The sequence below is a fragment of the Rattus norvegicus genome, chromosome 1, assembly GCF_021556685.1.
Source record: "Rattus norvegicus strain SHRSP/BbbUtx chromosome 1, alternate assembly SHRSP_T2T, whole genome shotgun sequence".
NCBI lineage: Eukaryota > Metazoa > Chordata > Mammalia > Rodentia > Muridae > Rattus > Rattus norvegicus.
This window is the reverse complement of record NC_141534.1, coordinates 221,647,529-221,661,520: the sequence shown is the minus strand read 5'-3', so window position 1 is coordinate 221,661,520 and position 13,992 is coordinate 221,647,529. Positions and strand designations below refer to the sequence as shown.

At 42.9% G+C, this 13,992-nt stretch overlaps 1 protein-coding gene, 1 long non-coding RNA gene and 1 other non-coding gene across 4 annotated transcripts in view; 1 reads left to right on the top strand and 2 right to left on the bottom strand.

The window, feature by feature from the left end:
* The first annotated feature begins 412 nt into the window (after positions 1–412).
* Positions 413–6,740, top strand: LOC147997061 (uncharacterized). The gene is made up of 2 exons (XR_015653018.1): positions 413–2,153; positions 6,593–6,740. It is a non-coding gene; the product is annotated as an uncharacterized LOC147997061 (long non-coding RNA).
* Positions 2,650–2,773, bottom strand: Scarna23l1 (small Cajal body-specific RNA 23 like 1). The gene has a single exon (XR_015655831.1).
* Positions 6,741–11,552: 4,812 nt separating the features above from the next.
* Patl1 (PAT1 homolog 1, processing body mRNA decay factor) overlaps positions 11,553–13,992 on the bottom strand; it is a 31,809-nt gene continuing 29,369 nt past the window's right edge. Inside the window, exons 13-15 of one of the 2 annotated variants that reach the window (XM_087574978.1) lie at positions 13,712–13,803; positions 13,459–13,608; positions 11,553–13,185 (exon numbers count right to left, since the gene is read on the bottom strand). In XM_087574978.1, coding sequence (XP_087431104.1) covers positions 13,164–13,185; positions 13,459–13,608; positions 13,712–13,803 — 264 coding nt within the window. In that variant the 3' untranslated portion in view covers positions 11,553–13,163. 2 annotated transcript variants of the gene reach the window in all.

Genomic DNA, 13,992 nt, shown 5'->3' with positions numbered 1-13,992 from the left:
AAGGCAGGTTAAACGAGGGAAAACAAGAAGCCCCAAAAGAAAGGAGACAGAAAGGTAGGAAATACACAGGTGGGGCTGAAGGCCCAAGTCCCCAGCATCCAGGAGAAAAGGCAGGCTGAACTGTGAACCGAAGGAGAGGAGGTCTGCCTCCTGTAGCACAGTACACAGGTCCAAGTGTAGAATCAAAGAAAAGCTTTAGACACAGAAGACAAAACCAGAAAACTCAGAGCATTTTTGCAAAAAGCCTTGCAAGAGAAGACAAAGTCTATGCAGCAGGAGCACAGAGAAGAGGGGGCTGGAGCACGAAACTGGTGGGATGGGCCCTTCAAGACTTAGAAAAGGAGGCAGATAGAAATAAGCAAGCGAGAGAAGGCATGGCAAGACAACAGGAGGTACACCATGGATATCGAATCTGGCAATGAAGGGATGAAACAGCTCAGGAGAAAGTGAGAACACTAGAGGACTGGAAGGCAAAGAAGTTGGTTGGGGACGATCAGAGGTTGGCACATAAAAGGGGGCAAGGATGGAACTCATGAATGGGGATGTGTACACAGGGAAACCCAAAGTTCAAGAGAAGCATAGGGAACTGAATTATATGTATCCTCCCCACTTGCCTTTATTTCTTAAAAGTTAATTGTTTAGTTAGCATTCAGAATGAGGGGGTTCACTGTAACATTTTTTGTCTTTTTGTTTAAAGATTTATTTATTTATTATAAGTACACTGTATAAGTCTTCAGACACACCAGAAGAGGGCATCAGATCTCATTACAGATGGCTGTGAGCCACCATGTGGTTGCTGGGAATTGAATTCAGGACCTCTGGAAGAGCCGTCAGTGCTCTGAGCCACCTCTCCAGCCCGACTGTATATATATATTATCATTACACTTTGCTCTCACTCACCCTTCCCCACGGTCCTCCCTTGCCCTCTTTCCCCTATGCTCATACTTTAACAACCAAAATATTTAAGTGTGTGCCTGTGAAGTGCATACTAATGGGGAAGGTGGAGCCCTGCCCTGTTCAGGAGCATTTTGGGAAGTCTTAGCAGATGTGCTGGACAGTGGTTGTAGTTGTAATCGAGTTTCCTTTTCTCTACTATTCATGTCCAGGGTCTTTCTTCTCTGCCTTTAAGGACAAACCTATTATGTGACCATTAGAAAAGATCTAAAATTGTTCAGAAATGTAGATACAAAATATGAAAGCTTATTATAATTATACCTTACAAAGATAATCACTGTTTACCGTTTGTGTGGGTTCTTTCATTGCCTTACTATTTTTTACAAATATTCTAAAAACTGTTAATGACCAACAACTTGGTACCTATGCAATGAATTTGATAGGGCTGTTGTAAGGAACCGTAGGTTTATCGAGTAGCTTACCCACTTACTGAGTAGAATCCCCACTTCATAGTTCATTAAACCAGAACTCTAAGACCAAGGTGACTTTTTTTCTGAAGTCTCTTTCTTTGGCTTTCAGATGGTTGCCTGTGTCTCCCTATCTCCCACTCTGCCTGTTTGACACCAGCCCTTGGATTTGAGCCCACTCTAATAATCTCATTTTAATTCATTCTTCAAATACAGTAATATTCTGAAGTACCCAAGGCTAGGACTGGAGGATCTGTTAGGACTTCGAGCTTGGGAAATACAACTTCGCCACATCATGAATTCAGTGCTGGGATATACGAAAGCTATGGAGCACAGTAACAGACAAAGCCAGCACCAGTCAGTCCGTCACTCAGCCTAAGAAATCCAAACAACCAACTTTCTGCAGCCTTCTCTCAACCTCACTTACCTGAGTGCTGTCCAAGTGATCTTCAAAAATGATTCTCTCAAGAACTCAGGGGAAATTGAGCCCTCATTCACTGTTGGTGGGACTGCCCACAGATGCAGCCACTATGGAAATCAGTGTGGAGAATTCCCAAAAAGTTAAACATACCTTAAGACCCAGCTATCCCTCCTTGGCATCTGTCCAAAGGACAGACATCATACTCCACAGAGCCTTGTTCATCATTGTTCATTGCTGTTCTATGCTCACCCAGTTAGAGAATGGAGCCAACCACATCCCTACAACTAAAAAAATGGACAATACAAGTGTGGTACATATATGCAATGGAATACCACTCATCTGCAAAGGAGAGGACATCATGAACTTTGCAGGTAAGTGGATGGAATTAGAAAATATATTAAATGACATATCCCAGACCCAGAAAGACAATGTTTCATGTTCTCTCTTAATTGGAAGCTTCTGACACTAAGCTCCTGGTACCTGCTTGGTCAGCTCACAACCACCTCTAATGCCAGCCTCCAAGGGATCTCTAATGCCCTCCTCTGGCTTCCATGGGTATTGACACTCATGTAGACCTGTGCACATTTTTTAATAAGTTATTTAAGATCCCAGTTACAGACAGTTATGAGCTGACATGTTGGTGCTGGGAATTGAACCCTGTTCCTTTAGGAAGAACAGACAGTGTTCTTAAACACTGACCCATCTCTTCAGCTCCAGGAGTAAACCTTTTTTTTTTTTTTTAATTTAGAAAGCTGGGTTTTATTATGACAAAAAAGGCTCTTTCTTCCTTTAGGGCTTTATTTAAATTCACTAACATTTTGTTTAAAGGGAAACCTTCATGTTACAAGTTATGTTAGATGGTAGGGTGGTTGTACTGAAAACCGTGGAGTCCTGTGACCACTTGGACCGGACACCCCCAACCAGTCCAGATTCTCTTGCTCACGGAGGGCAGGTCAGGACCACAAGAGAAGGACTGAGCCCTGGTGAGCAGGTAAACCTTTTTTAAAAGTAAGTTCCTCAGTGGTTTTTACCTTTTTAAAATTTATTTGCTCTTTGTTTTGTTTTGAGATAGGGTCCAGGGTCTCCTGTAGACGAGTGGTCTTGAACTCCTGACCTCTTGCCTCTGTCTACCTCCCAAGTGCTGAGATATAGGGAAAGGTCTTCACAGCTGACTAGTCACCTTGCCTTTTTTTTATTTTTTTTTAATTTTTCTTTCTTTTTTTTTTTTATTAACTTGAGTATTTCTTATATACATTTCAAGTGTTATTCCCTTTCCCGGTTTCCGGACAAACATCACCCTCCCCCCTCCCCTTCCTTATGGGTGTTCCCCTCCCAAACCTCCCCCCATTGCCACCCTCCCCGCATAGTCTAGTTCACTGGGGGTTCAGTCTTAGCAGGACCCAGGGCTTCCCCTTCCACTGGTGCTCTTACTAGGATATTCATTGCTACCTATGGGGACAGAGTCCAGGGTCAGTCCATGTATAGTCTTTAGGTAGTGGCTTAGTCCCTGGAAGCTCTGGTTGCTTGACATTGTTGTACTTTTGGGGTCTCGAGCACCTTCAAGCTCTTCCAGTTCTTTCTCTGATTCCTTCAACGGGGGACCTATTCTCAGTTCAGTGGTTTGCTGCTGGCATTCGCCTCTGTATTTGCTGTATTCTGGCTGTGTCTCTCAGGAGCGATCTACATCCGGCTCCTGTCGGTCTGCACTTCTTTGCTTCATCCATCTCGTCTAATTGGGTGGCTGTATATATATGGGCCACCTGTGGGGCAGGCTCTGAATGGGTGTTCCTTCAGTCTCTGTTTTAATCTTTGCCTCTCCCTTCCCTGCCAGTCACCTTGCCTTTTAAAGGGGCAGATTCTGCACCTGTCACGAGAGGGAAAACTGTGAGATTTTTATAAGGACCCCCATTTTGTTGTGGGTATGAACTTCTCCAGTAAAACTTAGGCTGAAGTTCGGTTGCCCATGTGAGGTGATTGCGAGACTGTGGACCTTTAAGAGGTAATTAGGTTAGAGGGTTTCCACTCTCATGAAGGGATTAATGAAGTGCCGTGGAAGTGGGCTTGTTATCAGGAGAGCCTGCCGTGCCGTGGCTCAGTTGCTCTGTTCCTCAGCTCTGCACACGCCCATCCTGGAGCTTTTCCCACCCTGTGCAGAGAGCAGCACATGGCCCTGAGCCAGAAGCTGAGCAGATTCTGGAGTTGTGCTCTTGGACTCCCAGCAAAATGGCCCAAAGTAAATCTCTTTTCATTAGAAGTTAACTACATTAACAATTTTGTTATAGCAATAACAGCAAAAAAGGGTCAAGGCGTCACTTTCTCTGGTCTTTTTCTTCACTTATGTAGTGGTGATTTCTAAAGGAGGATATCAGGTGTTTTCATTTTGTTTTGTTCTTTCTAAAGCAGTGAGACTGGGTTCCTTCCCAGCTTTTGTTGTGTATCCTGTTCCCTTTCTAATGCCTGTCACATGATCCTACTCCCTTTGCTCAGTGATGTTGGCCTTCAGTGGTTTCTTTCTTAGTTCTAGATTTATTTTTTCCTCTTATTTGCATGACTGTTTAGTTGCACTTATGCATGTGGACCACTTGTGTGCTGAGTACCCACAGATGTCAGAAGAGGCCACTGGATCCCCTGGACTTGGAGTTATGGATGTGTGTAAGCCAGCATGTGGGTGCTGGAAACCCACTCTGGGCCTCTTCAAGAGCAGTCAGTTCTCTGAGTCATCTCTCCAGTTCCCTCTAGTGGCTGCTTAACATTTATTTATTTATTTTTTAATTTTTATGTTTTAGTCTTCTCATACATTACATCCCTAACACAGTTTCCCCTCCCTCTTTCCCTTCCAACCCTCCCTCCCTCCACTCCTTCTCTGTCTCTCCTCAGAAAGGACAGTCCTCCCATGGGTAGCAAACAGACATGGCATATCAACCCAGTAGGAGGATGAGGGTCCCAAAAGCTGTCAAAAGAGCTAGAGACAGCCCCTGGACCCACAAGAAGACCAAGGCACACAACCATAACATATATGCAGAGGGCCTAGGTCAGACCCATGCAGGCTCCCTGGTTGTTGGTTCAGGCTCTCTGAGCCTAAGTTAGTTGATTCTGTAGGGTTTCTTTGGTGTTTTTGTTTTTTAACACAGGGTCTCATTCTGTAGTCAGGTTAGCTATGAATTCAGTAAGCGACTCTATCGTTTCAGCCTCCCCAGCACTGGGATTACACGTAGGCTTGCATTACCACACCTTTTGCTGGCCAGATCTGCTTCTGCCTTCCAGAAATCCACTTACCATTGCACACCAGGCTGGACTGGCAGGAATGAAGCTTATCTGGGAGGGTGGGTTCCACAGGATCTCAGCTGGCACGAGTGCCAGGAGAACAGCCTTCTCTGAGCTGGTCTTCAGTGAAACAACTTTCTTTTATTGGGGGTAACAAGGGCTATGTAGACCTTGGAAAGTGGGTAGGGGTTTGGAGATGAGGGTACATTATCAGCTGGTGCTGAGGTGTTGAGAACGCTTCATTTGCATGAGGAGGAATTCCAGGTGCTTGCTGGACTTTGTCCTTATAGGGAGAGGAAGCTAAAGCTGTAATTTGGCCTCCAGGCTACTTAACTACATCAAGAGTAGCAGAGGCAGGGGCTGTCCAGGCTACATGCACTGGGACATGCACAGCAAGGAGGGAGCCGTTTTAACTTCTATCGGTCTCAGGACAAGATGTTCAGAGGTTCCCCAGTTGCATGGCTTTCTGACCCCATGCCTGTTAGCTCCTTGAAGTTTTCATGGACTTCTTTTGTGTAGCTGTTCTCTTGAAAATTACCCACTTAACCCCTCTCCCCCACTCCCAGCCCGTGTACAAACTCTTCCTTCATTCTAAGTCATTAGCGCAGCTGGTCTCTTTCTAGTACTTATTACTACAAGTATCCCACTAGGACTGGAAGCTGTACCTGAACCATAAGCTCTGACTTACATTGTCAGAATGTTCCTGGCTTGCTGATAAAATGAGTGACAATGGATTTAGAAACAGGCCTCAGGTAACCAACTGGACATTTTGTGTCTGTTTAAAGTGGTTCTTGGAATACCACCTTTAATCTGGGTTTCATCAAAGTTCAATCATTTCACAGTCAGATGGTGTTTGTGTTTGTTTGTTTTGATTACCTGCTGTGTCAGCACTGTGCTGGGCTTTGGGGTGAACAAGACAGTTTCTCTATTTGTGCAGCTCACATGTGAATGACTACAGGAAGTCACTGAAGGAACAAGCCACCTGTGACCTGTTTATTTCACAACATCAGCAGAATGGAAGCAAGGAATTCCATTTGCTTCTTCCCAGGGTCCAGATCTATAGCACTACACCCATCCCTGTGATTCTAATCCTTATCACAAGCCCAGTTCTTTTTTTGGACATTCCCAAGAGGCATTAGTTTGCCTTCTGAAAAGCACAAACATTAAAACTCAGTCAGGAAGGCTGCAGACATGGCCTTCAAGCCATTCTGTTTTCTAGCTGTCTCCACACAAAGATCTAGGATCAGGAACTATCTTCCAACACAAATTCCAGTTTTAGTCCTTACCACCAGATGGTGGAGAATCTAGACTATAGATGATCATTTTGATGCAGTACAATTATAGTTGACTCTTTTGTTTCAAACGGCTAGAGGATCAAAATAGAAAGTTTGTTTGGGGTTGGAAATATGGCTTATGGTACACCTACATGAAAACATTTATACAGTATATAAGCAAATCCTTTTTTAAAAGGTGTATTCTTTCTACATTATAAAATAGCTAGAAAAAAGTAAAGTGATGTAGGCTTATCTTTGCTTATTCTTCATAGGAAATGATGACAGACAAGAAGTATCTGAAGATTGACTTGCAACAGTTAAAAACTGTGCAGTGGAACACAGAGCCATAAACAGGGTGGCTCTCTGCACTGGTTAAGATGGCCATGGTATATATTAAAGGTAAATGCAAAGTCTGTCTAATTTGTATCTTTGTGTGCCTATTCATGGTAGAATCACGTCAAGAGCAACACACTTGGCTTCATGATTTTGGTGGGGGTTTATTAGCATCTAATCCATATAATAATTGATTGCATCTTTATACATGTACATCACACTCACTCTACCATTTCTCTCCTTCCCCTTTCTTATAATCTCCCTCCTCTTCCCAACTTGTCCCTCTTTTATTTTCATGTCTGTGTATGTGTGTGACTCAAGTTTCATTAGGGTTCCTTATAGGAATGTAGGTAGAGTTTCTTAACAGAAGCAGGGACTATTTACCAGACTACACCACTGAGATAAGAATCTCTCCATTTCCCATCAACTATTAACTACGTATAAAACCTCAGGGGGTGTGGTGCCCCCCATGAGGCCTCCTCCCTTCCATAACAGGGTGTTGATCTAACCTTGCACAGACCTGTGACTTCAAGAGTACAACAGCCACATCAGTCCTGTGAGTCAATATGCTATCCTGTTCCCCACTTCCTGTCTTTTTCCTTCTTCCCAACCCTTCTTGCAATAGTGCCCTGAGGCTTGTAGGGAGCTATATAGATTCCCCACTAACTCAACAGTCATTTACTCTCAGTATTTCTGACTTGTTACGAGTCTCTGAAGTCACCACTGACTACTGCTAAAAGTTTCTCTTACCAAAGCTGACAGCAGCATTCGTTTACGGGCATACCCACATAGCTATTTAGAAGACAACTTGGACACATTACACCCATTAAGACAGCAGCAGTAGTTTCCTGACTTGGACGTCTAACCTCCCCAGTTACAGGCTTACAGTTTCAGACTGAGTTACAGTATCAGATGTAAATACCTCCTGTGGTGGGAGCATCAATTCCAAGTGGAGAGTGGTTGCATACCCCTACAATAAACCCACTACATTGTACCAGCAATGGTCCAGCTCACCTAGCTGGTCTGTACTGTAGCGAGGGTCCACAGCTGACTAAGACAACTGATCACAGTTCTTGGCTGACTAAACAGCATCTTCAAGGATTATGAAATCCTGGTAACACATAGGGAAGCTTCCAGCTTAATTTGTCTTGACACCAAGTCATTTTCAGAAATAGGCTCTTACAACCTAGCTAGTTCTAGTGGTAACAAACAGCAGTAGGAATGGACTGTTTGGGGATTCTGCTGCTGTGGATGGCACTGACTCTGATCTTGCCCCACCTCCCAAGTGCTGGGAGTGCTCAGTTTTAATGCAGTACTAGGGATAAACCCAGGGATTTGTGTATGCTAGGCTAGCAGTATCACCGGCTTTTGTTATTTGGATGGATACAGTCTAAGCAACTTTAAAGACATTATATTCACAATGAAAAGGAAAAACCACACATTAATTATCAGTTGGTTCCTTTCTACACTTTGGAGACCTGGAGCCCAATTTTGGTGAGTATCTCTTGGGAGAATGAACTCAACAAAAGTGGGAGCTTGGAGAGTCGCACTGAATAAGAGCAAACTCCTCTGAATAGCCTTCCGTGCAACATTTGCAAACTAAAGGGCAGAGGCAGTTATGAGACCTGCAGGCTACTCATAACTTTGTCTCTATGAGGAAAGAAAGTTAAAATAATGCTCTCAGATCATTTTAAGATGCTGAGTTATCAGATTAAAGCCTTGCTTGCTGAAATCCTACACACTTGTTTCTCGGAGTTCACAATACCAAACTGGTCAAGCAAAGCTAGACAAGGAAGAGCTCTTAAACTTTGGCCTTCCCACACAGTCAAACTCACTGTCCTCCCAAAGTACAAGGCTATAAAATCCATAGGCCATGGCTTGGTCTTCCTAATTTTTTTTTTTTTAAATTAACTTGAGTATTTCTTATTTACATTTTGAGTGTTATTCCCTTTCCCGGTTTCCGGGAAAACATCCCCCTAATCCCTCCACCTCCTCTCCTTTATGGGTGTTCCCCTCCTCATCCTCCCCCCATTGCCGCCCTCCCCCCAACAATCTAGTTCACTGGGGGTTCAGTCTTAGCAGGACCCAGGGCTTCCCCTTCCACTGGTGCTCTTACTAGGATATTCATTGCTACCTATGAGGTCAGAGTCCAGGGTCAGTCCATGTATAGTCTTTAGGTAGTGGCTTAGTCCCTGGAAGCTCTGGTTGCTTGGCATTGTTGTACATATGGGGTCTCGAGCCCCTTCAAGCTCTTCCAGTTCTTTCTCTGATTCCTTCAACGGGGGTCCTATTCTCAGTTCAGTGGTTTGCTGCTGGCATTCGCCTCTGTATTTGCTGTATTCTGGCTGTGTCTCTCAGGAGCGATCTACATCCGGCTCCTGTCGGCCTGCACTTCTTTGCTTCATCCATCTTGTCTAATTGGATGGCTGTATATGTATGGGCCACATGTGGGGCAGGCTCTGAATGGGTGTTCCTTCTGTGTCTGTTTTGATCTTTGCCTCTCTATTCCCTGCCAAGGGTATTCTTGTTCCCCTTTTAAAGGAGTGAAGCATTCATATTTTGATCATCCGTCTTGAGTTTCATTTGTTCTAGGCATCTAGGGTAATTCAAGCATTTGGGCTAATAGCCACTTATCAATGAGTGCATACCATGTGTGTTTTTCTGTGATTGGGTTACCTCACTCAGGATGATATTTCCAGTTCCAACCATTTGCCTACGAATTTCATAAAGTCATTGTTTTTGATAGCTGAGTAATATTCCATTGTGTAGATGTACCACATTTTCTGTATCCATTCCTCTGTTGAAGGGCATCTGGGTTCTTTCCAGCTTCTGGCTATTATAAATAAGGCTGCGATGAACATAGTGGAGCACGTGTCTTTTTGATATGTTGGGGCATCTTTTGGGTATATGCCCAAGAGAGGTATAGCTGGATCCTCAGGCAGTTCAATGTCCAATTTTCTGAGGAACCTCCAGACTGATTTCCAGAATGGTTGTACCAGTCTGCAATCCCACCAACAATGGAGGAGTGTTCCTCTTTCTCCACATCCTCGCCAGCATCTGCTGTCACCTGAGTTTTTGATCTTAGCCATTCTCATTGGTGTGAGGTGAAATCTCAGGGTTGTTTTGATTTGCATTTCCCTTATGACTAAAGATGTTGAACATTTCTTTAGGTGTTTCTCAGCCATTCGGCATTCCTCAGCTGTGAATTCTTTGTTTAGCTCTGAACCCCATTTTTTAATAGGGTTATTTGTCTCCCTGCGGTCTAACTTCTTGAGTTCTTTGTATATTTTGGATATAAGGCCTCTATCTGTTGTAGGATTGGTAAAGATCTTTTCCCAATCTGATGGTTGCCGTTTTGTCCTAACCACAGTGTCCTTTGCCTTACAGAAGCTTTGCAGTTTTATGAGATCCCATTTGTCGATTCTTGATCTTAGAGCATAAGCCATTGGTGTTTTTTGTTCAGGAAATTTTTTCCAGTGCCCATGTGTTCCAGATGCTTCCCTAGTTTTTCTTCTATTAGTTTGAGTGTATCTGGTTTGATGTGGAGGTCCTCGATCCACTTGGACTTAAGCTTTGTACGGTCTTCCTAATGTTTAAGAATGCAATTCTAGTGATTCAAAAGCTATAGTTGTTTGTTTTTGTTGTTGTTGTTGGGGGGGGGGATGCAATTTAGGGTAGATATGGGTTCTTACTAAGATATGGGATCTAGTTCAGACTTATTAAAGTGGTTCTTTGATCTTTCAGCTGGTATGCTCTATCCTTTTATTGTATTTTCCCATGTAGTAATTTTTCTGGGACTTAAGAGATGGCTCAGAGGCTAACAGTTTTTGCTCTTACAGAGGACTTGGGTTCAGTTCCCAGCACCCAAATTGGTGGCTATGTCATCCATAATTGTACTTTTCTAGGTTATCTAGAACTCTTCTGGCCTCTGTAGGCCATAGGCCCACATGGTTGCATGTTTGTAGACACAACTTTTAATTGATGTCGATATTCATTACTGCTAGGTTAAAAAAAAAAAAACCTTTAAAGTACCTAGAACTAGGAGTTACCTAGGATTTTACCATTAGCCAACCCAGCAAGTCCTGGTTCCTCCTAGAACTTCAGTTTCCAGGTCTCTAAATTGTGGAGTGTTGGCATAGTATTTCTCTTGGGTCCTCTAACTGGACATTTTGAATCTAGCCTTGTGGATGTTCCCCAACATCAGCTACCTAACAGGGTTTATGCTAAGTTTAACAAACCATCTCTCTTTATACACTATTCTTGACAGTAACATCCCATACTCGACTCTTGGATCTAACTTCCCTTCCCACTATTCTTCCCACTGTTTTTTTTAAAAAAAAGTATATGGGTGCTTTGTCTGTATGTGTACTCTGGCATTATGCCCTTGTGTCCACAGAAACTAGAAGAGGCCAACAGAGCCTGTGGAACTGGAGTTAGAGATGACTGAGCTGCCAACGTGGGTGTTAGGGACTGAGCTTGGGTCCTCTTAAAGAACAGTAAGTGCCCTTAACCACTAAACCATCTCTCCATTCTCTGTCTTGTTCTATCCTTTCGAGTTTGCTGATTCTTCAATCATGCTCACTTTGAGAGTATACATAAATGATCCTCATGTTTCACACTCCTGCACTCTAGGATTACAGTATGTGTGCAGCAAGACATTTTTGTTTTTTAATGAGTAAACGAAGAAAGCTACAAGGCAAGAGCTAAGAGAAATACAAACCACAAGAGTGGCTACCTAAGTCTCTTAAAAGCAAAAAGAGATGGACATCTATCTAGAATCAGTTATTCAGGGCAAAGTGGTATTTCCCCAACGTTAAGAGTTTTGCTAGTGAATCCAAGTATAATAGAAAAACATTAAAAAACGAACTCAGAAACAAAAAGGTATAAAACAAGCAGACATTTTCAAGTATACAATTTGTTTTATTTACAATACCCTATAAAAATGTAAATTTAGAAACTTTTATTTTTATTAATTAGAACTGAACAAAAAGCACAATAAAGAAGAAAAAATAATCAAGTGTTTACTTGATTGGGTGTGAAGGGAAGGTAGGAAAGGCTCAGTGGAGACAGTCAGCAGATGGTAGAAGGAAGCTAGGGACTGTCACTGGGGAGCAGCTGGTAGAGCCTGAGGCCACAAAATGAGAAGAAATGGAGATGAGTACAAAGATAGCTGGTTGCAACGGAGGGCTTCACTGTTATACAGGTATGTGCAAAACATTTATTCTCTTTAAATATCATAGCCTGTCCCCCGACTACATTCAAAAAGGTGAGAACAGCAGAAAGTAGGATCAGGACGGGAATATAAAATAAATTCAATTTAGTTTTCAGAACTGCAACCCCAAGGGAGCAGAGTCCCTTATCCTGGCTGACTGCTGAGGAGAAGAAAGGTGAGTGAAAGGGAAGTGTCCCTAAGATTCAAACCCAGGCCCCACTGGCTGCCAGTGGATGGGGCTCAGGTGAGACTAAGCAGCCAGGACAGCAGTTCTGCTGCAGGGTAGAGCAGACTGAAGAGCAGAGCCCAAGCTTAGCAGCCATGATTACATTTGGAGGTTTCTACCCAAGACACTAAATGAAAATGGGGAAGAGAAGCAGAAGCATGGCTTACAGAAGTCACGTCAGGAAGACAGTGCAGGTGCATAGAAGCTGCACTGCAGAAAGCAGGCTCTGGGTGAGGCTCATCTTGGGTACTCCTGAATGGACTTGAGGGCACAGACTCAAGCACTGTAGTCATCACAGGAAAAGGCTTAACCGTGTGTGTGCTGTTTCTATTATGGTCTTGAAGAACAAAGGAAATACAGGAAGGGAGAAAGAAAAGTTCTCTCAGCCTAGAGCTGGGCATCAGCCAATTAACAAGTTTGATTTAATGTAATGTGCTGTGTACCCTGTATTTATATATTAGAAAAGTAGAATCCACCAAATGACAAGATGGAACAGAAACAGAGTAAAAATATATCAGCTGGTTTATTTTTAGAGGTATATGTTAACTAAATACTTTTCAAACTAAAGCTCATTCTTTAAGGACCCTCTGGAGACCATATGAATGTTTGTGTATGGGTGTGTATATATTTACTTATATCCTGAATTCTACTTAATTTTGGCTCTCTTATAGTCATATTATTAAGGGAAGATGAAGAACTCAAAGGGAGGAGGAGCCCTTTGGTAGACTACAACCTACTTTGAATTGTAATAGTGGTGATGGGATAAAGGATATTATATTTGTGTCTCTAGGGCAAAGAAAATGCAAAACTGAGAAGAATTGAGTAAAAGTAGGACATGCAAAAGTGTAACACAGAAGGTAAAAGAAACCAGCAGAAGTACCACCCAGCGGAAGTACCAGAGCAGTAGGGAATATCTGGCATTCAGAGCTAACTTCTGAAAACAGGCAAGGATCCCACAAGACTTTGCTTTGGGTCCTAAGCTACCTCCCCTCTCTCATTAGAACCACTCCATTGGTGATGTCAGCAGTGCAGGTGGCAGCCAGAAGGAGATACAGGACACTCTGGAGGTCTTTTATCGCATCCCCTGAACCAGCCTAAGAATATGAAGAGAAAGGTGACTTGTTTGTATGAATAAGTTAAAAAAGGATGAATCTTTTGTGTTCAAGTTATATCTTTATAAGAATTCTCATAATACAAGACCCTAGTTGCCTCTCAGCTTTTGCCGTTTTCTGAGGTACTGTTGGACACAATACAGTGATTTGTTTTCGCACACACACTTAATGTCTCAATCTTTTTCTCTCATTCAGCTTCATCCTCCTATGGTGTGATGCCTGAGATACCAAGGGAGTGAAATGTTCACAACTTACTGCAGTTTTGTCTCCAGCAAGTTCAGTTTCTGCCGGTCAACATAGCGAGAAAAGAGAGACACTAGATTTGTGGGTATAGAGATTGGCTTGGCCAGGGCTGCTTGGGGGATCCGTAGAAGTTCTTGGGTTGCCATGAACATCACCTCTGTCCTGATAGAGAAAACCCAAAACAGTATGAGAAGTAGAAGGGAAAGAGAGGGAGAGCAAAGATAATTTTAAATATTAAGATAGGAGATAAGGAATCAATACTGACCACTGGTTATTTTGCGTTGATTCTACAGTAGGATCTGAACTATGTAGGTCTTCCCCACGGCTTAAGAGGATTAGGAGCAGTGACAAGCCAAACTATAAGAGAAATCAGATGGAATGAAACTTAGCAATGTAACTAAAGGGCTGGAGAAATGGATCTACAATTAAGAGCACTTGTTCTTAAAGTGGACCAAAATTCAGTTCCCAGAAACTACACGATAGTTCACAACCATCACTGGTATTCAGTTCCCAGAAACTACATGATAGTTTACAACCATCCACTGG